Raw genomic sequence first — 26,759 nt, 5'->3', positions numbered from 1 at the left:
ATACAACGCATTCTTTGCATACCCTCCCGTGATCTTTCCTTCATTGTTTTTAATCAGGAAGTGTTATTGGCACTCCAAAAATTTCATTCTACACTCCTTACAAATATATTTTTCTTTCAAAATATAGAAAATTTAGAATGTAAATTAAAATTTTTGGAGTACCAATAACAATTCCCTTTTAAATCTTCACTCTTTTGTTTTCTACTTTTATCTCTTTTCTTATTTTGTTGTTAGTCAGCTTGGATACAACGCATTCTTTGCATCCCACACATTTTCTTTCGTGCCCAAGCCTCAAAAGTAAGCACTCATATGATTGTCAAAAGCCACTAAATGGTAGGCCATATCAATAATAAAAGAAAAACACTCATGCATTACCATCTCTCTCTCTCTCTCTCTCTCTCTCTCTCTCTCTCTCTCATATATTTGGTGGTGTTCTGGCTCCACAAACCTTTGCATGGATGAGTTGACTACAACCCTTCATCATTCTAGTTGTATGGAAATCTCATCCAACTAGGTCAACCCAACGTTGTTCGCTTCTCACGTCTATTTCATGCTTTATTTTTTTGTGCTATTTATTTGGGTTATCTCTTCAAATTGAATTAGGTTTGATTTGGTTTAATATTCTAAATTAATGACCACATAAAATTCTTCTGTTATATCAGTAGAATTCTATATAAAATCATATATATGCAATTTCTAAAATAAAATTTTGTGTTTAATTTACAAACGTTTCTAATGAATGAAAAATTAATTTGAATCACATGCATCCACATGTGCACGTGTTTGTAATTTTCTACGTGAATTCTCACGGTTGAGTAAACAGTTATATTTGACAAAAACTTGATATGCAAGTCATAAGTGCAACAAGTATATAATGCTATAGGGGTAATACTAGGGAGACCAATTTCCAAAATTCTACATCACAGTTTTCACTCGTTCACATTTGTCTATAACAATTCAGCCATTTGATAATTAAAATTTTGAAAGGAAAAGATATATATAATACCATTATAATTGTTGAGTAACACATTCTCCAATCCTGAAAATATTTTTATAAACAATCACCGTTCATAAAATTTTAACCTAATAACACATTCTCAAATAAAGCAAAAATTGAGGATTGTACAACAATAAAAGACACAAACATATAAGCCCGGCCCATAAATATCAGTTGGGATACTCATATATATATATCTTGAACTGGTGGATGGCAACTTGGACTGATGGATGACAACTTTTCCTCAATTATTAGGGTTCTTGGGGATATACGGTAAGAGATTGACTTTTTTTGTTTTCTATTATATATAGTTCACGCGTCGTAGAAAATGCTGACCAGCTATCAATTATAATTCAGTTAGAATTAAACTAAGAATGTAGTGTGTGATGGTGGGATTTTATTTTCTAGGAAAGGGGCCTTGTCCAAGTAAGCCTTTCGTTTTCTCTAATATAAGAACAAAGTTTGACAAATTTTGATGATCTAAGCTATATTACTTTCAACTTAGAAATGATTAATTAAAGATTTTAATTATGGGTTAACAACTATTGCTAGGCCAAAAATTCAATGATTAGGGATTTGCATTCGTTTTAGAAAAAGTATAAATTGTCATAATTTGAATGTTATCAAAACTTTACATGGATGGTCTTTGTGTTTTTTTTTTCTTTCAAAAAGGAGACTAATTGGTTGCTTCGTCACAGTAGTCTAGCCGTTCGTGAGTTGGGAAGACTCACAGATGCATTTTAGCCTCCTCCTGCCCACCATCGTGCGATTCACTAGCGTCAGGAACATGTCATGTGGAATACAGATCAGAAATTCTTCCCCTACCACTGAACCACCATGTGGCAGTTATGGACGGTGGTTGGTTGTTTACTACGTTGAGTTGGAGGCAAGGTAGGGAATTTTCAATGCCCTAGCAAGTAGTTTTTGTGTATGTAATAAGCATGGCAGTATGAGTACGTAAATATTGTTGCATGTTTTCCTTTATCTTGGATTTAAAATCATGCATTGGTTCCATGCGGAGTGGATTATGAAGTTGTGTGCGGATTGGATTATGAAATTATATACAATGTCATGCGTTCAAGGCACGATGTTTATCCTTAATGTCATTTAGGCGTTTGAAGAACGCTTTAGTAGTACGCTAATATTACCATCAGCATGCCAGGTATTTCAAAGTACAAACGCGGTTGTTTGCGCAAGGTAAAGGTGCATATAAAATTGAGAGTCAGTACACACTAACAAATTGAATTCTATAGAATGATGCAACTTATCTTATTTTTCACAACAGCAGTACACTTCAAAAATAATCATAATAAGCCTTATTCGACATAAATATACAAAATAAAATTAAAATAAACCACTGTTGAAGAGAAACTAGTGTCAATGGCTCAAAGCATCTCTACTGTAGGCGTCGACAACGATCCATGCTACCACCGACTCCGGGTAACTAGATTGAAGTACAAGCGACGCCGTGTAACTCAAAACATGCAGTACGGTGAGGACTATCAGGACCTGGTTAAGTCGGGCAACGTAACCTCAAGTCCCTTACAACTGACGAGGAACATGATTTTAGAATGCATCTAGATCAGAATAAAATTAAGACTCGGAAAATCTCAAGCTCCGTCTCTGAGATAATTAAAGGGAAGAAATCGTCCCCCCAACAAGCTTGCAGCCTGCAGGTTAGCACATGGATGGTAACCAAAACTCTTCAACCTCAGTTTCACTTTGTAATGGCCATAATTTCCTTTGGAATCTCAATCAGCGATGACAAAATATTTCTATCAAACTCCATACATTGGCAAGAAGGTTTTGACAAAGGAGTATGCAAGTGCACCTGTGAACATGTAACTGTCCACTCTATCTAGTATTCCACCTGCATTAGATGTTGGTTGATAAAATAATTATTAATAGGACCATGAACATTTTCATGCTAGCTATATAATATATACTGCAATATGTATTGAAATAAAATAAAATGACAAAGATCATATGAGCAGCATGCCATCACGAACTTCAAGAGAGTGATATTACTCAAGGGTCGACGGAAAACATAAAAGCATGGACTGCATGCCAGACCTAAATATCACGTAAAACCACAATATGCAAAAGACAAACAGTAGTTGTATCAATACAAGGCTTTGTCATGGTTGGCAACTGGATTACTTTTTCAGGAGACCATAGAAAGATTGCACAGCAACACCGCTTGAATCAACACAGCAGCATGAATGAATATGTAATGCAACCAATAAAGACGGCCCACAGATTTTGAGGTAAAAACTTTTTCTAGAATGACAGTTCAAGGACATGCCCCATATTCTAGGCGACAATTACAACTGTAGAAGATGATGGGTATAAATCATATATCCCAAATAGGTAAAGAGATATAAATGAAACCATTATTTTACATATTAAAAAGTGATAACATTGGGGGTTGACAAGTTGAAGAAGAAGAGCATTGAGCAGGGGATGAAAATGGAGGACAGTTTCATGTAAGGCTCTTACCAGAGGCTCTTGATAGAGTTTTTCGGGGTTCTAAGGTCTTATGCAAGGCTCTTAACAGAGGACTGAGACACAAAATGAGGGAAATTCATCTCAATGAGTTTCAAGTCATCCAGACATGATCTAACAAGTAGCAGCTGCCAAACAGGCCCTCCTTTAAGGACCCTACTTGAGGACTTCCGTATTGGTCTTTAGATCATATACAAATTTTGTAAAGACATGTCACCCAGTATAAAATGAATCTGATACTGGTGATCACTGGAGGCTTACAATTGAAGGGAGCGGGAAGACTTGGAAGCAAGATCAAAGGGTTCGACTTCAGCATGTTGACACTGGTATTTATTTACATAGCCATGACAAGAAGTACACCCGCATAGCTGGGGGACAGCAGGAGGTGAGATTACTTAAACTCAACTGCATATCTATGAAATTGAGAATGAAACAACAGATTTGTTGGTAACTTGTTTCATTTGTAAGTGTGTATTGATCCTGAATTGTTAGATAATGGTGCTGATTATTGATTATGTACTAAACTCGATAGTTAGATGTTTTGCATTTACAACTATTTCTTGCTTTTGCTTTGCATTTTCACGTTTTGTTCAATTGGTGGAATAATAAGTTGGTAGTGTCTGTAGATACCGTACGCGTTTAATTGATTGTATTTAATTCAATTGCTTGGAATTAAGAAAGCCAACTCCGCCTATGTCTTACATGGCCGGTCCCAAGCCCGGATAAAGGAGGAGGGGGAGGGCGTCAGGTAGTCGACAGCCGGCACTCCATGATCACGTCGAATCCTTATGAAAATGAATCCAGAACAAAATCGCGCTAAAGCTAGGGCGTCACCCGTAAGTGGCGCGCTGTGTGGCCTGAGCACAGTGATAAGTGAGCAAGGGTCGCTGTATCTCCATCGGCACCCGGATGCAGTGTTAAATGAGCAAGGGGGCCATAGAAACTTCTTTTCGAACGACTCCACTCAAAGTTGTTTGGGAGCATATGCTCCTATCAACTTTACCCGGGACACACAAAAGAAGTACTTTGATCCTATTAGACGGGGGAGGGTGAAGAAGCTAGGACAGAAGGGTAGAGTTCAAGAGAGCAAAATGCGTTTAGGAACGTGGAATATAGGAACCTTAACGGGAAAATCTATGGAAGTAGTGGAAGTTATGGTGAGGAGAAGGATAAATATTATGTGCCTACAAGAAACTAAGTGGGTTGGTAGTAAGGCAAAGGATCTAGAAAACTCAGGGTTTAAACTTTGGTATTCGGGCACAAATAGAACGAGAAACGGTGTTGGCATCATCGTGGACAAGACCTTGGTACAAGATGTTGTAGATGTCAAGAGGGTAGGAGATAGAATCATGGCAATCAAGATTGTAATAGGACAAGAACTTATCAATGTGATTAGTGCGTACGCACCTCAAGTAGGGTTGGATACGAGTTCGAAGGAGAAATTTTGGGAAGATCTTGGAGACTTGGTGCAAGGAATTGCTCAGACGGAGAAGTTATTTATAGGAGGAGATTTAAATGGACACGTGGGCAGGGAGACAGGCAACTATGGAGGTTTTCATGGTGGCCATGGTTTTGGGGAGAGAAACGAGGATGGGGAAGCTATCTTGGATTTTGCAATGGCATATGATCTCTTCTTAGCCAACACCTTCTTTAAGAAGAGAGAAGAACATGTGATCACCTACAAGAGTGGGTCGTCAAAAACACAAATAGATTTTCTTCTAATGAGGAAAGGGGATCGTATAACTTGTAAGGATTGCAAAGTTATACCAGGAGAGAGCGTGGCTAATCAACATCGCTTGTTGGTGATGGATGTACATATCAAAAGAGTAAGACAAAAGAACAAGACTTGGAAGTGCCCAAGGACTAGATGGTGGAATCTAAAAGAAGAAAAACAAGTCATTTTCAAAGAGAAGGTAATCACCCAATGTGTGTGGGATAGAGAGGGGGAAGCTAGCCAAATGTGGGATTCCATGGCTAGTTGTATCCGAAAAGTAGCAAAAGAGGTATTAGGAGAGTCCAAGGGCTTTGCCCCACACCAAAAGGAATCTTGGTGGTGGAATGAGGAGGTACAAACAAAGGTGAAGGCTAAGAAGGAATGTTGTAAAGCCTTATACAAGGAGAGGACCGATGAAAATGGTGAAAAGTATAGAAAAGCGAAGCAAGAGGCGAAAAAAGCTGTCAGAGAAGCTAAGTTAGCGGCTTACGACGATATGTATAAACGACTAGATACCAAAGAAGGAGAGTTGGATATCTATAAACTATCTAGAGCAAGGGAAAAGAAGACAAGGGACCTAAACCAAGTGAGGTGCATCAAGGATGAGGATGGAAAGGTTCTTGCTACAGAGAACGCGGTTAAAGACAGATGGAGAGGTTATTTTCATAACCTTTTCAATGAAGGACATGAAATGAGTGATTCTTTAGGGGAGTTGAGTAACTCAGAAGAGTGTAGAAACTACTCTTTTTATCGTCGAATCCGGAAGGAAGAAGTGGTTGTAGCTTTGAAGAAGATGAAGCATAAAAAAGCAATAGGCCCAGACAATATACCAATCGAAGTGTGGAAACTTTTGGGAGAGACAGGTATAACATGGCTCACTGACCTTTTCAATAGGATTTTGAAAACGAAGAAGATGCCAAATGAGTGGCGAACGAGCACTTTGGTGCCTATCTACAAGAACAAGGGCGACGTACAAAATTGCATGAACTATAGGGGTATTAAGCTAATGAGTCATACAATGAAGCTCTGGGAGAGAGTCATTGAGCATAGATTGAGGCAAGAGACACGGGTTTCGGACAACCAATTCGGGTTCATGCCAGGGCGCTCAACCATGGAGGCAATCTATCTCTTACGAAGATTGATGGAAAGATATAGAGATGGGAAAAAGGATTTACACATGGTCTTTATAGATTTGGAAAAAGCGTATGATAGGGTCCCAAGAGACATTCTTTGGAGGATTTTAGAGAAGAAAGGAGTACGAGTAGCATATATCCAAGCTATAAAGGATATGTATGAAGGAGCAAAGACTGCCGTAAGAACTCATGAAGGACAAACCGAAAGCTTTCCCATAACTGTAGGATTACATCAAGGCTCATCCTTAAGTCCTTACCTTTTTGCGTTGGTAATGGATGAGTTAACAGGACATATTCAAGATGATATTCCTTGGTGTATGCTTTTCGCAGACGATATAGTGTTGATAGATGAAACTCAGGAAGGGGTAAATGCAAAGCTTAACCTTTGGAGAGAAGTGTTGGAATCTAAAGGTCTTCGCCTAAGCCGATCAAAGACAGAATATATGGAGTGCAAGTTCAGTGCAAATGGAGGCCAAAACGAGTTAGGGGTGAGGATCGGAGATCAAGAAATACCAAAAAGCGACCGTTTTCGTTACCTAGGATCTATCTTGCAAAAGAACGGAGAATTAGATGGAGATCTCAACCATAGAATACAAGCTGGATGGATGAAGTGGAAGAGTGCATCCGGCGTGTTGTGTGACCGCCGTATGCCATTGAAGCTCAAGGGAAAATTTTATAGGACGGCAATAAGGCCGGCGATGCTGTATGGCACAGAATGTTGGGCGGTGAAACATCAACACGTACACAAAATGGGTGTAGCGGAGATGAGGATGCTTCGTTGGATGTGTGGGCACACGAGAAAGGATAAGATTAGGAATGAGGATATCCGGGGTAAAGTAGGAGTAGCCGAAATTGAAGGAAAGATGAGAGAAAATCGGTTACGGTGGTTTGGACATGTGCAAAGAAGGCCTACTGACGCTCCGATTAGAAGATGCGACTATGGGACAGAGGTTCAGGGCCGAAGGGGTAGAGGAAGACCTAGGAAAACTTTGGAAGAGACTCTAAGAAAAGACTTAGAGTACTTGGATCTAACGAAGGACATGACACAGGATCGAGCACAATGGCGTTCTAAGATTCATATAGCCGATCCCACTCAGTGACTTGGATTTTCCAAGTCTCCAACCGAGAAGTTTTCCTCACTCGGGAAATTAAGGGAACACTACCCCAACCTACATGCTCCACTCAGAAAGCTTCAACATACAAGCTTCAACAAAAGAAAATTCAAAGAACTTAGCGAAGAAGGCTTTGGTGTATTTAACACAATACGTTGAAATGAAGGAAAGCTTATTTATTGATATCCCCGATCAGCTACAAATATGTACATATACATGAGTCAAAATAAACACACAAGACGGAGCCTTCACAAAGGTTGCTTAGGAGAAGTCTCAGCAGTCGGTAGAGCCCCAGAAAGAGAAGGCACCGGAGGGGGATCATTTGGAGCCTCAGTACTGGACAAAACCCTAGAAGGAGGAGGCATCAGAGGTTGATCATTCGGAGCTTCATTACGCGGTACAGCCCCAGAAGACGAAGGCAATAAATGCCTTTGGAACAAACCCACAAATCTCTGATGATCAAGTAAAACCTGACCATCAGTTTCCTTCATCTGGTCAAGCTTCCTCTTCATGTTTGTAGCATAGTCATGTGCGAGCCGGTGCAACTGTTTATTCTCATGCTTGAGCCCTCTAATCTCCTGTTTGAGACTCATCACTTCAGCCGCCAGGGATTCAACTTGGCGGGTTCGAGCAAATAGGCGTTGGGCCATATTAGACACAGAACCTGCACACTGAACACTGAGAGCCAGCGAATCCTTAACAGCTAACTCATCAGACCGTTTGGAAAGTAGTCTGTTATCTTTGGGAGTGAGAAGGTTCCTGGCCACCACCGCAGCGGTCATATCATTCTTCATCACGGAATCCCCAACGGTAAGAGGACCAGTAGGGGAGACGAAGGATGGGCGCCATATGTTGTCTGGAGAAGGCGGGGCTGCCTCTTCAACAAGGTTCAAGTCAAAACGACGGTCGGAGGGGCCAGACATTTTCAAAGGTGTTGAAGAGAGAAGAGGTCGGACAAATCAAGATCTTAGAAGTGCAAGAATGAAGCTTCTACTGGTGGAGATTCAAGTGTGCTTTGGAACTTAATGTCAGCCTCTATAAAAATTTGCACTCGACGGAGCTTCAGACATCGAAGAGGCGCCTGCTCAGAAATCGAAGAGGCGTTTGCTTTCTCAAAAGCTGGGCTGCTTAGAGATCACGAGGGTTGATCTCAGAAATCGAAGAGGCATTTGCTTTCTCAAAAGTTGGGCTGCTCAAAGACCACGAAGGCCGATCTCAGAAATCGAAGAGGCGCTCGCTTTCTCAAAAGCTGGGCTCCCTAGAGACCACGAGGGCCGATCTCAGAAATCGAAGAGGCACCTACTTTTCCAGCCTTGTCAGCACCCGTCACACGCACACTCAGCTCCCACTACATCGCTCTGACCAAGAAGGGTAAAAGAATAGCAAAGAAACAGCACTAACAAAGTTTAGACCCATAAATTTTGAAGGTCTAGCTACCATATTATTACCCACAAGGGTAAAGGAACAGTACCACTGCTGGATAATTGGAAAGTCCCTTTGTGTCAACCTCTGTGCTTCGTGGCAAGGTAGACTAGCAAACATGCCCAACCTTTACTCACATTCGAGAAAACACTCCCAATAAGATTGCTTGCTCCAAAATCGAAGAGGCACCGTCCTCCGAATCTCGAGAGCCAGACTCCCAACATGACTACTTTCTTAAAAATCGAAGAGAGGGTAAAGGAACAGTACCATTGCTGGATAATTGGAAAGTCTCTGTGTGTCAACCTTTGTGCTTCGTGGCAAGGTAGACTAGCAAACATGCCCAACCTTTACTCACATTCGAGAAAACACTCCCAACAAGATTGCTTGCTCCAAAATCGAAGAGGCACCGCCCTTCGAATCTCGAGAGCCAGACTCCCAACGTGATTACTTTCTCAAAAATCGAAGAGACACTGCTCCCCGAATCTTCGAGAGCCAGACCCCCAGCATGATTGCTTTCTCAAAAATCGATGAGGCATCGTTCTCCGAATCAATCGAAGAGGCGCTCGCTTTCTCAAAAGCTGGGCTGCTCAGAGACCACGAGGGCCGATCTCAGAAATCGAAGAGGCACCTACTTTTCTAGCCTTGTCAGCACCTGTCACACGCACACTCAGCTTTGCAGAAATTATGGGCATTCTGTCGAAGACTTCTGGTGAAGTAGAAAGCACATGAATCTTACTGTTCAATCACCCACTTCCCACACGCAACAATAGCTCATGGGTACCACAGATAACTTTGCCAAAGTTCTCTGCCAAAGTTGAGCACGTGAAGCTTGCAGCTCCCACTACATCGCTCTGACCAAGAAAGGTAAAAGAATAGCAAAGAAACAGCACTAACAAAGTTTAGACACATAAATGTTGAAGGTCTAGCTACCATATTATTACCCACAAGGGTAAAGGAACAGTACCACTGCTGGATAATTGGAAAGTCCTTGTGTGTCAACCTCTGTGCTTCGTGGCAAGGTAGACTAGCAAACATGCCCAACCTTTACTCACTTTCGAGAAAACACTCCCAACAAGATTGCTTGCTCCAAAATCGAAGAGGCACCGTCCTCCGAATCTCGAGAGCCAGACTCCCAACATGACTACTTTCTCAAAAGCGAAGAGAGGGTAAAAGAACAGTACCATTGCAACTGGCAGCTCCCACTACCGTGCTATGACCAAGCAGGGTAAAGGAATAGCATTACTACTTGTTGTTAGGGAGACTCCTATATATGTCGACCTCCATCCCCAACGGACAGGCAGACCTGCAAAAATGCTCAACCCTTCATCATATCTGAGAGGGCACTCCCAACGAAGCCTTTCGAAATATTCAGCTTTCTTTCCCCCCGATAATACCTCTGCAAACAAGCTATACTAGAGCAAGAATATCTCATATCATCAGGGTTAAAAGCAAGAGTATCTCATATCATGCTTTTTCCCTGTCTTTTCCTTTGGCCTTGTTTTTACCTGCAAGACAAGGAGAAAGAGAGCAATCAGTCAGCACTTGGAATCAAGCTTCCAGCCAGGAACTGACTGCCTGGAACCCCTTACCTGATTACTTACCTGGCATTGCTCTCGAGTACTCATCTTCAACATCTTATGTTTCCAGGGAAGATTCTGCATCTGCTTGAGGAACAGATAGGGCAAGTGCGAAGGATACAAGGAAGCATGTGGAGACAAGCGTAACAGCACACGTGCCGATACACCCATTACTCTATCAAAAGCAAAAGTATCCCATATCAGTAGGGTGGAACGTACTCTAGATTTGATGGACTTGTTTTGACCCTCAAATTCTTCAGTCGGCCTTATACTCTGGAGGAAACCAGAAAACCCTCCAGCTCAGTTCAAGAATAAGCCTGTGGAAAGTTACTTCTTCAAAAGCAAAAGTATCTCATATCATCTCTTCTCATTTTTCTTCTCTTTATCCTTCATGCTGCTGCAAGATGGGGAGAAGGTGAACAATCAGTCGGAGCTCTGATTGCTTACCTTGTCTGTCACCTCTTTCAGCAGACCCCCTAGCTCGGCGACTTGGGGGACTCCTACTACATGGTTTGTATCGCGCTTGACCAAGCCTGAGACTACAAGTAAGCTTCAAGTGAAATTGATACATTACCTTGTGCATCTCCACCAGTTAAAGATACCACCCCTGGATGGAGGAAGAGTACTTTCAGAGAAGATGCCACATCTACCTATGAGACAGATAAGGCAAGTCAAGACGACACCACACTCCGATACTTAGAAGTTTCGTGATTACGAGATCATTCTCCCACAATATTTCCTAATGTCATTTGTACAAAATCATTCACTTGTACTCACTAAAGGAGAGCTTGAACCTATGTACTTGTGTAAACCCTTCACAATTAATGAGAACTCTTCTATTCTGTGGACGTAGCCAATCTGGGTGAACCACGTACATCTTGTGTTTGCTTTCCTATCTCTATCCATTTATATACTTATCCACACTAATGACCGGAGCAATCTAGCGAAGATCACAAAAAGCGACCGTTTTCGCTACCTAGGATCCATCTTGCAAGAGAACGGAGAATTAGATGGAGATCTCAACCATAGAATACGAGCTGGATGGATGAAGTGTAAGAGTGCATCCGGCGTGTTGTGTGACCGTCGTAGGCCACTGAAGCTCAAGGGAAAATTTTATAGGACGGCAATAAGGCCAGCGATGTTGTATGGCACAGAATGTTGGGCGGTGAAGCATCAACACGTACACAAAATGGGTGTAGCGGAGATGAGGATGCTTCGTGGGATGTGTGGGCACACGAGAAAGGATAAGATTGGGAATGAGGATATCCGAGGTAAAGTAGGAGTAGCCGAAATTGTAGGAAAGATGAGAGAAAATCAGCTCCGATGATTTGGACATGTGCAAAGAAGGCCGACTGACGCTCCGGTTCGAAGATGTGACTACGGGACAGAGGTTCAGGGCCAAAGGGGTAGAGGAAGACCTAGGAAAACTTTGGAAGAGACTCTAAGAAAAGACTTAGAGTACTTGGATCTAACGGAGGACATGACACAAAACCGAGCGCAATGGCGTTCTAGGATTCATATAGCCGACCCCACTTAGTGGGAAAAGGCTTTGTTGTTGTTGTTGTTGTTGTTGTTGTTGTATGTCACCCAGTATAAACTAATTTGCATCTCATCGGTCCATATGTGAACTAATAAAGAGCCCAAATCCTCAAATTATGTTTTCAACTCTCAAAGGAACAATATTGTATGTATTGCATCAACTAACAGATAATGCATTTTCTCAAAAACTTCCAAAAGTTAAATGCTTTAGCACAAGACTAATCATGAGCTGAAGGGTATTACCATGTCCTGGTATTAGAGACCCAGAGTCCTTAACACCCGCATCACGTTTGATCATTGATTCAGTAAGATCACCAAAGACAGACACAAAAAAATTGAGAAATCCAAAAGCTATAGCGCTGAAAACAATCCAAAAAACAAAACAAATGCACATTAAACATATTTTAAAACTGTACAGAACTAGAGATTTCACCAGATAAAACTGAATACCTTAGCAAAGATTTTGGCCAGCAAAAAATCCTCGATAACACAACAGAAGTGGCTATACAACCACCCAAGCCTACAATAGTTCCTTCCCACGTCTTCTTTGGACTAACACTAGTTAGGGGCGTCCTACCAAATGCCTGCGCATGTACAGAGCTATATCAAGATGTTATCACAGGCATGGGACCAACAAATACCATGAAACAAGGAAGTCCTTCACAATATGTCACCGGGATATTTATAACTGCTTGTTGACAACAAACACCTAGGAGTCGTTATGTACCAATCTGTTCAGAGTGCTAACAAAAGCCACACTAAGCTTTAGTTACATGATGACTGGTGATTGCATATGATTGGAGGCCATAATACCTGGAGTTCCCTTCTATTGAGGGATCCCCACATATAAGCTCTTTTGAGGGACACTTTGTGGGGCCCACTCAACACTGTAATTCAATGATCTAATTAGGACAAAATAAACACTGAAATGATCAAAGTTTAAATGGTTATATCCCTTCTGATTTCGTTGATTTTTTGCATGGATGGCCAGGTAAACCTTCAAAATGGAGAGTTCTGATTGTTGAACTTTATTTCAAGGTGAGCCTTAAATATGTGTTCCTTAAATAACTGTGGCACAACCTTTTAAATAAAATTTCCAAATGCAATAACAACAGTTCTACAAGCAACTTGATAAGGAAGATATATTCCTTAACTTTAAAATATTAAAAATAAAACAAGAGAGAAGATGGATGTGCTGCATAGATACCTTGCCACCCAAAAAGGCACAAGTGTCGGCTGCAATAATGCTACTGAAAGAAACCAAGGTTGCCACAAGACCAACAGTCCAATGAGCTTGTCCACCAAGAAGGATGGGCCATGCTGCTCCAATTCCTACCAAAGAACAAACTAAATAAGAACCAAAGCTTGACGTAGAACAGGTAAACTCAGTGCCCATTTCAAAAAAATTCATCGCTCAACTTTTCTTTAGAAATATGTAAGCGTAATGTCTTACTAGTGTTCAAGGCTGGTGCTGCTAGACCACATCGAAGCTTAACCCAAAAACATGGAAGATAACCACAGTAAAAGAGCCCAAACATAGTGCTGCTAAGCTGTGCAAAGCGAGGATTTCCTCTCTGTAAAAGCAACGCCATAGCAACAAAAAAGGAAGCAGATGTGACAGAAACATCAATCTGTCCGCGATACCTGCCCACACATCGGAAATTCTAATCATAAATCAATAGTGATCACCTATCGCAAACAGAAGTTCATGCCTACATATTAAGACAAATGTTTTGATTCAAAGTTAACATAATTGAAACAAAGATGAATGAAAAAGCATTATTTCCATGACTCCTAATATTATGTATAAAATCAACACATGGAAAGTGATAAAGTATTATAAAGAAAAAATCCCTACTCGAGATTACAGATCTTACAAGGTTACTAGAGGCATGAGAGCACAAATTACAGAGCAAACTCGTGATACAAATCGAGGTGGAGGTGTCATTCCTTCAGTGATTCCATGACTCCTAACCAATTCAAAGTACTCACGTGCACCAACAAAAACAGCTGCCGCCACAGCTGCTGCAAACACCCATCCTCCAGCCAACACAACAACGCCAACAGATAATCCAATACCAAGTCCAAAGAAAATTCTTTTCTTTAACTGACTTGCTTTCTGTTGATGCTCTGAGACTACATCCTCATTCGATGACAATTTATGGCCTTTGTGGACTTCCTACAACATACCCATTTCAGTACATTCCTTCAATAAAACATGCAACATCTCAAAAGAAAACTAAAATGTGTTCGTAAAACTCAATCAAGCAGAACCCCCCAGCAGCTGAGTTCGAGAATAATTTCACCAACACTACAAAACTATTTCTAGATCACTTTTGAAATCACATATATACCACAACACTGCATGAAAACTTCCTACTCCGTGTATTTCATTGTTCAATACCCTTCAAAAGACTTCACATTCATCACTTTACCCATGAAAACAAAACCTTAAAGTTCTTAGCATGCATTGTCTTAATACTATTATGACCGATCATTTCCCAAAATCATCAATAAGGTGCAAAAAGAAGGAATATTTTTGCTCGCCACCACATTGATTGCTTATTAAATTTCGAGATTTATGTATTACACAGATTAAATCACACTCATCCAACGACAATCAACGTGATATCACCACTTGGGTGGTGAGTAAAATTGCACTCCGCAAAATTTTCTAAATTCCAATATTCCTATTACTACCAACCAATCTAATCCACTAAAGCAAGGTCCTTTTAAGCGCCAAAACCACAACTTACAATCAAATTCACCTCCAGCTTAATTTTGAATCCAATTCACCAAAATGCCACTCCCAATCACAGCAAAACCAAAAACTAACAGCAAAAATGAATCACAAATCGTGTGTTTTGTTTCTTTTTCTCCAGTACCTGGTTGGCATTGTCATCGCCAAGGTTCTTCGGCTCCGCCCGAGCCACGGCCGTAAGTGCACGGCGGCGCGCCAAAATTCCATTCCGGCCGAGCCCCAGAGGACGTCTATTCCCATCGAAAAAGAGATCGAAATTACCCAATTTGGCCGACGTACGAGTAAATACTAGGGTTCTGGAGGGCGAGGGACGGCAGGGACAAGAGCAAAGGGAAGGGAGGGAGAGTGAGAGTGGAGTGCACCGGTGGAGTTGGGAATACGACGTCGTTGCCATGAGGGATTGGGAATTTATTGGGGGGTGGTCAGATATATTAGGGATTGGAGGCTAGGCTGAGATTTAACAAGAAGAGCATGTCGATTGCGATTGTCTGGGTATTACAGAGAGTCCCGCGCCACCGATGTAGAAAGGGGGCGGTCGTGTCGAGGACTTGGTTTTCTTTTGTTTCTTTCCTATTTTTGTTTCTTATTATTTTCACGAGTATTGCTTCTTACAAAAAATGAATATATAAGAATGAAATTAAAATATTTAGGAGGTGTAGTCCACTTAAACTATCTTCAATTTTTGGGTTAAAATCTAAAATTTTTTAATTACATTTTTAGATTAAACTTTTACCCCAACATTATTAAAAAATAAATTTAGGATACTTTTTTTCGTAAAGTAATTTTTTTTTTTAAACAAGATCATGTAGACTGTGCATGCAAATTTCCGTCGTCCTCTCCTTTGACGAAAATGTACCTGCAAAATAATAACACATAAGATTAAGTCCAAAAGCCTCACGCGCCCACTATGAATGGGGGGGGGGCTTTGATAGAACAATCTCCGATGCCAAAGTTAGAATTTGAGGGAAAAGTGTTTAGAGAAATTTAGAGAGTTTTAGAGGAGAATTGGACTTTGGTTTTTTGAGAAATGAAGGGGTATATATAGGGGTGTGGTCGACCCTATTTGGAGAAATGGGAACCGGCCACTTATGGGGTTTCTTGGCTCTAACTGCAAGATATTATGTCAAATAATATCTTGCAATCAATTAGGAAATTAATCAATTAATTTTGGTAATTAATCCTAATTTGAAAAGGATAATTGGGAGTTACATTGTGGGTGAGGATTTGATGAGTAGTGATGAGAGGGTTTAAAAGAATACAATTTTGATCACCTTTGACCTCGATTGAACCATTATTGTCCATTGCATGTGTGTGGGAGTCCGGATGTGCCTCAAGGGTAATTTTGTCTTTTTACCCAAAAGTCCACGTGTCGCCTCCGTGTTTTTCTTGATTATTTTTGGCTCCACAAATGCCCTCACACATGTTGGGCTGCTTGCAGGAAAGGGTAGCAGGTGTAGAGATCTTCTTGCTTTAGGAAATATAGGATTGTTTCCTATTTTAGCGTAGATTCCCTCTTTAATTAGAAATTAGATCATTCTAGGAAAGGGCAATAAATCACTTCTAAAGTCTATTTAAGTCTACCTTAAGTAGATGATTAAATCAACTTCACGGAGCAATTTATTCTACCCTACAAGAGAAAGAAAGCTAGATGATATTTGTTCCCCCTCCCCTAGCAATCTTCTGCACTTGCCTGTGCAAATAACTGTATTTCGTTGCTTCTTTGTCTTCTCTGCTCCGCACCGAGGTAAGAAAAATTTAATTTTCCTTGTCTTCTTCTTAGATAGTGTTGTCGGAGAGCAACCGTCGGGATGGTGCGGCACATCGGCTAGCAGAGGCCAAGAATCGACTTGGCATGGGCCGAGAGTGTTATAGTTGGGACCACTGCTTAAGCTACTCAGTCTGGCTAGAGCTAAGCGCAGTTGTGCTGTTAGGGCCACAAATTGAGGCGTTAAGGCACAATGCTAGGTGAACCGCATGGCTCATGTCCTTTGGGCTCTTGGATCTGACGCGGGCTAGGTCGGTGATTGAGAAAAATGAGAAGGTCACGGGCTTCATGTGCTGCTGGAATGCTGGGCATGCAAGCCTCCTGCCTGCTGGTTCGAGAGAAAAAAAATGAGGGAAAAGCCAGCATGGGTCGAGCTCTCTTGCTGAGTACTGTGAATAACGTTGGCTGCTTAGTCCTCTTCGTTGGGAGAAAGGTGGGCTGCTCCTAAGATATGAGATAAATAAGATTAAAGCGGATGCATTGGCTTATCCGATCTCTATAGTCAATTGCCACGATCATCATGCCTCTGCACCCACTAGTGTGTGACGTTGGCCTTACCAAGTCGATTGCCCACTGTATGAACGGCTAAGGACTCGTTTGCAGGTGTAGTTCCTTGGCAAGCAGTGTTGGTACCGGCTTATAGCGTTGGCAGTGGTCGCACTTTTGTACTAACTCCTTAGCATCTTGATGCATAGTAGTCCATAGTAACCAACGTTAAGGGCCTTCTGTGCTAAAGATTAGCCTCTGGAGTGATTTCCATAAACGTCTTCGTGGATTGAGCTTAGAACCTTTAGGTCGTCGGGAGGCGCTAGGCAGCGGAGATGTGGTCCAGTGTAGGATCTTCGGACGAGAATGTAGTTTCACATGTAGTAGCGTGCCGCCTTTATTTGGAGTTTTCTATACTCCAATCTTTCCATAAAGAGTGTATCATTGATCAAATAGTCTATAATGGAATCTTGCCAATTTGGAGTTGTACTAACCTATGACACATCGGCTGCTGGCTCCGCCTCTATGCTTGGCTTGTCTAGATACTCCACCATAATAGAACATTTGAATTGGTAGTTGAGGGTGGAGCCTAGGCCAACTAGTGTGTCCACGTAAGCGTTGTCTGCCCGCGAAACTTGAGTGAAGGTGTAGGTCTGAAACACCTCGAGTTGCTTTCATACCTTATCTAGGTATTGCGCCATCTTCGGATATTTTTTCGTGTACTCCTCAGTAGTATGGCTGGTGATTAGCTAGGAATCAGAATTAATTGCAAGCTTTTTCATCACCAAGTCTTTTGCCATTCGAATGCCTACTAGTAGGGCTTCATACTCTGCTTCATTGTTGGATGCTTTGAAGCCTAGAGTGATTGCCTACTCGAGCATCGAACCGTCTGGGGTGACAAGGACCACGCTTGCTTCCGAGCCCTTGTAGTTAGATGAGTCGTCAACGTGCAAATGCCAGAAGTCTTCATCATGTGAAGCAGGCTTGGCTAAGGTGTGCTCGATTGCCTTTGAGGCATCATTGGGTATCTCTATTGCGTCGCATAGGCTAGGCGTGAAGGTGTAGTAGGGAATCGTGAAGCTAAGGCCATGTTACATGCAGCAAGAGATGCAACTGCCAGTATTGGGCCACTCTAGAGCTGAATTACGGAGCAAGGGTCGCCTGGGGCCGTGTAACGCGCAATAGGAGGTGGTGCTCAACTATTGATACATGTTGCTTCTGTGTAGAATCTTTTAGGGCGACGAGGACAAAACTTGCTTCTGAGTATGTCCTTCTAGTGTTCGTCTACCCTTGGCACACCTTTTAGGCTGAGTTGTTGCGGTCGTAAAAAAAACTTTACACCCCCAGTGTTTGTGCCTTTATCGTTGCGAGTCTAGATTGGGCAGAATAGTGCGACATGAGGATGACTGCATGCGTCTGAAGGTATAACTTAAGCTTCCGGGTTGCAACAACTATTGCTAAAGTTAGGTTTTGAATTTCTGGTAGCTGGTTTTCACATCGAGGAGAGCTTTTGAACTGTGAAATATAGGTAGTTGGGCCCCCAGCTTTTCTTGTATAAGGGTAGAGCTTATTCCTACTTCAGATACCGTTAAACATGTGAATAGGTCCTTGTCTGGTCAGACCTTGAATCACGTTCAGAGTAGTGGGGGACTTCATATTCAAGATCGCTCGGACTTGCCTTGAATGTGCATCAGTGAGCCTCATCCCAAAGTGCATGCTTCTCTGCCAAAGCGAAAGAGTTTGCCAAAGTTAGATTTTCTTTCATGATCAATTTTTCAAATAGCGGGTGCTCTGTTGGAAGTCATTTTTGGAAGGCTGCTATAGCTATTGAGTCATTGCATCTGTTCTTTACTTTGAACCTCTTCACATAGTCACGAAGCGACTCATTTGGGTTCTTCTTGACGTTAAACAAATGGCCGAACTTCTTCTTGATTGAGCGATAGGGTGAATATTCTTTGGTGAAAACCAAAAAAAGTTCGTTGAAACTCCGAATGGATTGTGGCAGCATGATGTAAAACCAATCTTGCGCCTTGCCTTATAGAGTGATGGCGAATATCTTGCACATGAGATCATCGTTGTCTTGATAGAGGATCATTGCGCTTCTGTTGTGCTTCAAGTGTATATCTTGGTCTCTATTGCTTTTGAAGGATGTGAAATGTGGCATGCTACACTTGCTTGGAGGCTCTGTTTGCTCGATCTCGTCTGTGAAGGGCGACCTGCTTATGGTTATCATGTCCCATCATAGTGCCTCGTCAGTGACCACTTTATGTTAGAAATCGCACAATTGCTCATTCAAAATCCTTCTTACTTCTTCCTGAATTTGCCTTTGTTGGGGTCTTAGAGCTCTCGGCTACCCTCAGCCGTGACTTGCCAGTCTAGGCTGCTCTTCCATGTGTTCGGCTCGTCTATGCCACGGCTGCAGTGCATGTGATACGTTCCTAACAAACGAGCGAGTTCTTCGTAGGCTGCTAGTTGAATTTGAGTCGGATTAAGTGACTGTTTCTCTCCGTCCGTCGTGATGCCTACTCCGATATGAGGTGAAGGATGCTTCTTGCAGGCCTAACTGTGAATGAACACTTCGTCTGGAAGGTTGCTCATGTTGATTATCATAGTGTGACCCCAACTGTGAGTTTATGCTCATATGTGTGACTAATCGAGAATGCGCACTAAGACGAGAGTATACGTTATCTTGGGGGCCCTGTCAAGAGTGTACACCGTCAGAATGCTTGATTCGTGACTGGTCAAGTGGCTGCTTGCTAGAACGTTGCTGGAGAGGTTCGTCGTCTGCCCTTATCCTACTTCAAGATACCTCATTTGGGACACGTTGCATCTTGGTGTGCTGTAAAAGCTGATTCACTAAGGTCGTCTGCTGTGCGAGGGCGTTTGTTAACTTTATGACTTGTCGAGACAAGTGTTGTTCACCATTTGGGTTGGAAGAGCTTGGACGGTATGCGTCACCTTGAGCAGTGGAAGTGTAATGGACTATAGACACTAGATTTTGAGTTTCAATGAGCCAAATCTGCAATTAAAAAAAACAAAAAAAAGGGTCCGAAACATCAAAAAATGGGTTCGGAAAGTAAAAAATGGTTTGAGATAGCAAAAAATAGGCTTGTATGGGCGCTAGGAGTCACAGATCTAGTCATGGGCACGCGGCTGAGTATAGAAAATGGGCCGCTAAGACCTGCCAACTTGATTCTCCAATCGGGTACTGCTGGATTGGGTTATGTAGCCTGGCTCGCGTGGCTGCAAGCTAGAACATGGGAGGTCTCAATGCATTGGAGCGTGGCTCGCGCTGAATAGGCCTTTGGAAGACTGGCGTTGAGCTTACACGGATGAGGCATGCATGCTGGGGCTTGGGCTCGTTGTTGTCGCTTATTGCTTTTTGGACTCGTGCGCTTTGGGCTTCCAAATGTGCGTTGGAGGCCAGGTTTGGCTTAGTCATTGGCTAGAGTTGCGCTAATGGATCTATTGCATGAATCAACTTGCGGGCCTAGAGCTTTGGGCATGCACCGCGTGGACTTCTCTTGGATGTGCCGCAAAGGCTACTCACATTAGGATTGGGCCGACATGGGCTGGTTTTCTGATTTGCTGCAGTAGGATTAAAACAAGGATGATTGGGCCACGGTAGTGGCAGCGGGTGGTGGCAGCCACTGTTGCTCTGTGATCCATTAAGTGGGTGAAAACCCAAATTTGTAGGGAGCGCCTTTTGTTGTTGTTTCATAATTTTTCCGTCATCATATTTCTTCCCCAGGGCTATTCAAAGAATTTATAAAAAATTCTAGAAGTAGGAAAGTGGGTAAATCTACGATTAAATGAAGAAAAATTAGAAACGTTGAATGCAAGAGTCTTCTTCGAGCGTGTGAATCAAGCTCTCAATGAAAGCACCAATTTGTGGATGCAAATTTCCGCCGCCTTCTCCTTTGATGAAAATGCACCTGCAAAATAATAACATCTAAGATTAAGGCCAAAAACCTCACGTGCCCACAATGAATGGGGGGGCTTTGGCCGAAGAATCTCCGATGCCAAAGTTAGAATTTGAGGGAAAAGTGTTCAGAGAAATTTAGAGAGTTTTAGAAGGGAATTGGACTTAGGTTTTTTGAGAAATAAAGGGGTATATATAGGGGTGTGGCTGGCCCTATTTGGATAAATAGGGACCGGCCACTTATGGTGATTTCTTGGCTCTAATTGCAAGATATTATGTCAAATAATATCTTGCAATCAATTAGGAAATTAATCAATTAATTTTGGTAATTCATCCCAATTTGAAAAGGATAATTAGGAGTTACTTTGTGGGTGAGGATTTGATGAGGAGTGATGAAAGGGTTTAAAAGAATACCCTTTTGATCACCTTTGACCTCGATTGAGCCGTTATTGTCTGTTGCATGCGCGTGGGAGTCCTAGTGTGCCTCAAGGGTAATTTTGTCTTTTTCACCCAAAAGTCCATGTGTTGCCTCCATATTTTTCTTGATTATTTTTTGCTCCACATAGACTATGCTAATTCAATTTTATGAACATTTTAACCAAAAAATATTTAGATTCCGATAAATATTGAAAAATTAATAAACCGACACTATGAAATTCGTGGAGCACTATAAAAGAATATGAAACACATGAAATAATTTTTTTTAATTATTTTAGTCGTTGGATTTAAATTTGGACTATTAGATTTATTTATTTATTTATTTATTTTTACCATTATATTTGATCATATTAGATTTTAGCTATTGGATTCAATGAATTTATAAATATAAAACTAAAAAAAATACACATACATGGTGGGCAAATTCACTAACCCAGGGAGAATCCTGAACTAAATTTGTCCCAAAAATGAGTTTTGGGTTAAAACTCATATTTGGCCCCAGGGTTGGAGCATGTTAGGATAGGTTTTGAACCTAAAATTTGAGTTTTACTCCTAGAGTTGGAGTATGTCCTAGGATTTCAGAGGAGTTTAATAGATTTTGATAAGTGATAGATTTCATTGGATTATGTAGACTTCTACAAAATCCATATGAATTTTAGAAGATTTGAGAAGATTCATATAACAAATTTCTATGAATTTTGATAGATTTTGCAAAGCTAAATCTTGACCGTCAAATAAATCAAATGGTGATACCTAGGTCATAAATCTAAAAAATGAAGTTGCATTCTGACTAGTTGACAGGTTAAAGTCCAGTAATATAAGTAGGATTGTTAAAAAAAACAATCCTTAAGGGAAAAATAGGATGAACATACAAAAGCAAGAGGATGAAAAATCCATCAAAGTATTTGTTGGCACCATACAGATTGGATTCGAATGTTAGTAATTCCAGAGTGCATGTGCCCATATGTTGTACCAACACCACTCCACAAGGTGAAGAATTGGAGACACAGTTATAAAATCAACCCACCACAATAGATGGAGGTTGGGTGCAGTTGTGCCTATTTTAGAGATCTATCATGAAGAAAAATTAAGGTCGTTTAAAATCTCCCCATCTTCCATGAAGAAAAAATTGCACAAAATTGCAGAAAATCGAAGAAAAATTGCAGAGATGAAGAAAAAATTGTAGAGGTGAAGGGAGAAGATAAAACAAAGAAAGTGGTTGGCAGGTAGTGAAAGGAAGAGAGAGTCAGACATCCAAAGAGGTCCCTGGATTTGAAATCCTAAGGATAGAGGTAGGATTCTATTTGGTGTTGGTTATATATACTTCTTGCTGTCAAATCCTACAAAATTCATGAATTAATGAAATCCTACAAAATCTTTAATTTTTTTAATACACCTAGATTTGGATGGATTCCAAAGGTAGCTATTAAAATCTCAATTGACTACAATTAGATTTGCATGGATTTTAAAAAAGAAAAATTAATGAAAATGACTTCAAAACTTTGTATTTTAACCAAAAACATCTAATAACTTTATTTAATTATAAGACCAAAAAAATCATAAAATAAAAACATGTGTGCCCAGCGCGCGTCCCCCAACCACCCCACCCCCCCCCAACTAAATAAGAAAAAGTACATGAAAATGGATCATGATCCTCTTCTGAGTCTTAAAATCTGAGCCTGCTAAGCAGGCGATCATGACCGTTAAAATTTAATCTTATCTATCTAATTATAGATGTTTCAACTAGACTCTCCTTCATAATCTTAGCTATCTGATTATAACTGGACGCCCAGCTAGACTCTCCTTCATAATCTTTAATCCATAAGATTTTCTCTTGTGAAATTTGACAACAAGAAGGATGTCTACACATGTCATTCGAAAATTCATGGTTTTGCAGCAAACTTTTTATCTCTAACTTCCAAAATTCTTCATTTTTTTACAACACTTGACTTCAAATGGACAGTTTATAGGGCGAGATCCTAAGTTCTTTTTCTTCGATCTAGTCAAGTTTTAGATGCTTAATAACCCCCACCTCTGTCACAACTAATAGCAACATATGTATTTGTCTTGGATCTTCTAATAACAATCATGAACTCTTGCATTAATGTTATCTTACGAACTTCACCAATGAGGTCTTCTCGACTTTCAAAACATTTCGCCAACAAAGAAAGCATTTTATTGGGCTTATCAATCGTTGATTAACTTCCTATATATCACACACCAGCACATTTATATAAATGGAATATATACTTTATATATATATATGAAATGTATGCCAAAGCATTGTATGAATTTTATCAAATTTATACCAAAACATTGCATTCAAAGGTACTTGCTTAATTGAAATTATGTCTCAGTACCAGCCACCAAAACATGTTAACATGAAGTAACTTTGCTCTTTATGCTAATTGAAATGAAAAATAATAATAATGAGATTCTCTAGTCTCATAGTCGTAGGTTTAGACGAAAAATTGTCTTGCCAAATTCTACAGAACAATTTCAGATTCTAACAAACAAACAAAAAAAAAAAAAGAACAAAACCCTAAATTCGAAAATCAATCTGAATAATTTGAGAAAATACTTTAGAAACTTGCCATCAAAAGTGTTAAGAGAAGAAATCAATTCCGAAAATTTCTTTCATGCCATTCTCCTTGCATGCCAATTCCAATATTTGTTGGAGTCCTTAATCTATTATTCTCAAGTCATCCATTGTGATTTTTCTACCGGTTGTAATCAAGAAGCGCAATGGATTGGAAATGGGAGCGAAGGCACATAGGAAAAGGGTGAAGGAAAAAAGGAAAGGAGAAAATAGGAAAAATGAGTGGTCACAAAAGAAAAGAAGAAAGGTTTAAAGGCAAGAAAAGAGACAGGGGAAAAGTGGAGGAGAAGTGAGGAGTGTAGGAGTTAAAGTATAAAATAAAAAATAAAAAAAAAACAAATTCCAAAGGACAAAGTACAAAAAACAGAAAGGGCATATATGGAATCAAATTATAGATATGAATAAAGTATTAAAAAATGAAAAAGGTGTGGGAAAAGTGATTAAGATGTGTGAATAGCACAACCCTATATTTAACAAATACATTGCAATATTGACTGCTTCTCCAAAACATGATAGGGCATTTCTTTTTCATGTACAATTGATCTTTCCATTTCCACTATTGATCTATTTTTCCTCTCAGCCACTCCATTATGTTAAGGGTTATATGGTACTATCAACTGCATTTCTAAACCAATGTCATCACAAAACTTATCAAGTTTTAGTGAAGTGTATTCTCCACCTCGGTCACTTCTCAACTTCTTTTATTTCAAAACGACTTTGTCTCTCAACTATATGCTTGAATTTCTCGAACACAACAAAAACATTAGACTTAAGCCTTAGCAAGTAAACCCAACACATTCTACTTTTGTCATCAATAAAGGTTAAGAAGTACCTATTCCCATCAAGTGTTGTTGTTCTCATTGGACCACACATCACTGTGAATCAATTCAGTGGTTCAGTTGCTCCCCAACCTTCAATTGTAGGAAATGGTTCCCTGTGTTGTTTTCCCATTGCACAACCTTCATATCCTTCTTTCACATCTTCAATTTCAAGTAGTCCATAAACCAAATCATGATTCTTAAAGTTCTTAAGGCTTTGGTAATTGAGATGGCCAAGCCTTCTATGCCATAACCAATCATTTTCAACAACATTTGCTCTCATGGCAATTGATTCTAGGTCATGCATGAATACAGGAAAGCTGATGTTTTTCTTCATCAATATTAAAGCCACCAAGTTGGACAGTGACATCATCATAGATTTCCAACAGTCACCAAATAGAAGAAAGTACATATATGCTCAATCATTTGGCCTATACTAAGTAGGTTTTCATCAAGTCTAGGCATAAGTATAACCTCTCTAAGGTACCTCTTCCATTTCTTGGTCTTAATAACTAAGGTGCCTCTACCAACTGCGTCAACCAAATTTTCATTTCCGTTTTCACTCTGCTCTTGAAGGATGTATCAATGCCTATGAATAGTGTGACTCATGTGTAGTAATATGACTACTGCATCCATTATCAATGTACCAGATAGTGCTAGCCTTTTCCATAGTTATCATTCTACACTGAGCAAAGAACACATTTGCTTCTTCAACCTGATTTGCAAAGTTGACTAGTTGATTTTCTTTTGCATTGCAGTCCTTTTGAAGATGCCAAAACCTGTTACATTTATAACACTTGGATTTTCCTTTGAACAAACAAGACCCAAAATGTAACTTGTCACAAATTTTGCAGGGAGTTTGACGTCTCATTTCCCCCATTTCCTACACTTTGATTTTGTACAACATTAAGCTTTCCATCCCATTTCTTGCCTTTGCCTTTCTATTCCTTTTTGTTTCTGAAATTTTGGTTCCCTGAAGACTGTCCATTGGAGTACTTACTTTTGTTTCCAATGTTCAGACCTTGACAACATTCTTAGTTAAGTTTTCAGCATGCCTACCAAGCCTTTGAGAGATGTTACAGCCTCTTGAATCCCCAAAGTATTAGGGTCTTTGGTTTCCTCAATAAAATTCATAATGTGCCATACAATGAGTATTTTTTTTGCACAATCCTAGCATCAGAAATTCTTGAGTTAGTTCATAAGTTCAAACAGCCTAAACCTATTGAAATAATCATTCAAAAGTTCTCCTTCTTTCATTCTAGTATACTCAAAATCCCTTCTAAGATTTTGAAGTTTAACTTTTCTAACCTCCTTGTCACTTCTGAACTCATCTTGCAGTTTGCCCCAAGCTCCCATTGAGGTTTCCTCATGTGCTATTCTTGGAAAATTTTGATTCGAGATGGAGATATGATTCCCAAGGCTTTTGCATCCTTGATCATGTTCTCATTCAGTACGTTTTCCTTCCCAGAGGAAGGGAAGACCTTCATCATTTTCATCCTCTGCCTTGGAAGTCTCGAAGCCTTTTTGGAGCAATCCCAAGGGTCGTGGGATTTGAAGATGGTTTTCATCTTGATGCTCCAGAACTCATAATGTTCTCCTGTAAAGACTAGAACTTTAACTTCTCCATTGTTGTTTCATAGACATTGAAGTAAGAGCGGAACAATTTCTGAGAAGGTTTCAGTGTTTTGAGCTCGAGTTTCTGTTTTTCAAGGATTTCTGGGGTTTCAAGATTAGAAATCTCCCCTCAAACACGATAACGCCCAGCTAGAGATTGAAAACAGGCTTTGATGCCATGTTAAGTTTGGATTTTAAGGAGAGATTATGATGTAAGATGGAAACAAAACGAAAGGAATTTGGCTAGAATTTCAGTAAGCAAAACGTTCATCAGCGTTGGACAAACATTCTATATCTGCAATTTTCGCAAAAGGTACACTGCCTTGAAGGCAACAATTAGATGTGTAAATTTCAGCC

General features: G+C 40.4%; 1 protein-coding gene across 1 annotated transcript; it reads right to left on the bottom strand.

Annotated features, from left to right (window-relative positions):
* Positions 1 to 2,242: 2,242 nt before the first annotated feature.
* On the bottom strand, positions 2,243 to 15,379 carry LOC103432084 (phosphatidate cytidylyltransferase 4, chloroplastic). Its single transcript, XM_029105623.2, has 7 exons — positions 14,885 to 15,379; positions 13,877 to 14,178; positions 13,453 to 13,643; positions 13,207 to 13,331; positions 12,450 to 12,583; positions 12,243 to 12,358; positions 2,243 to 2,867 (listed from the first exon to the last, which is right to left on the bottom strand). Exons 1-7 carry the CDS (start codon positions 15,152 to 15,154, stop codon positions 2,776 to 2,778), a joined length of 1,230 nt encoding a protein of 409 aa, XP_028961456.2. The 5' UTR covers positions 15,155 to 15,379; the 3' UTR covers positions 2,243 to 2,775.
* Between the last annotated feature and the right edge of the window lie 11,380 nt (positions 15,380 to 26,759).

Source organism: Malus domestica, chromosome 07 (assembly GCF_042453785.1).
Source record: "Malus domestica chromosome 07, GDT2T_hap1".
Taxonomy (NCBI): domain Eukaryota; kingdom Viridiplantae; phylum Streptophyta; class Magnoliopsida; order Rosales; family Rosaceae; genus Malus; species Malus domestica.
This window is presented reverse-complemented; position numbering and strand designations above follow the sequence as displayed.

Bases quoted from the DNA above. Each gene is read 5' to 3' on its own strand.
- LOC103432084 (XM_029105623.2), bottom strand. From the start codon at position 15,154: ATGGCAACGACGTCGTATTCCCAACTCCACCGGTGCACTCCACTCTCA. The intron at 12,584-13,206 runs GTATCTATGCAG...GTACATGCGCAG, and splicing joins GTGCCTTTTTGGGTGGCAAG to GCATTTGGTAGGACGCCCCT. The intron at 2,868-12,242 runs GTAATACCCTTC...CATCTAATGCAG, and splicing joins GTCTCTAATACCAGGACATG to GTGGAATACTAGATAGAGTG.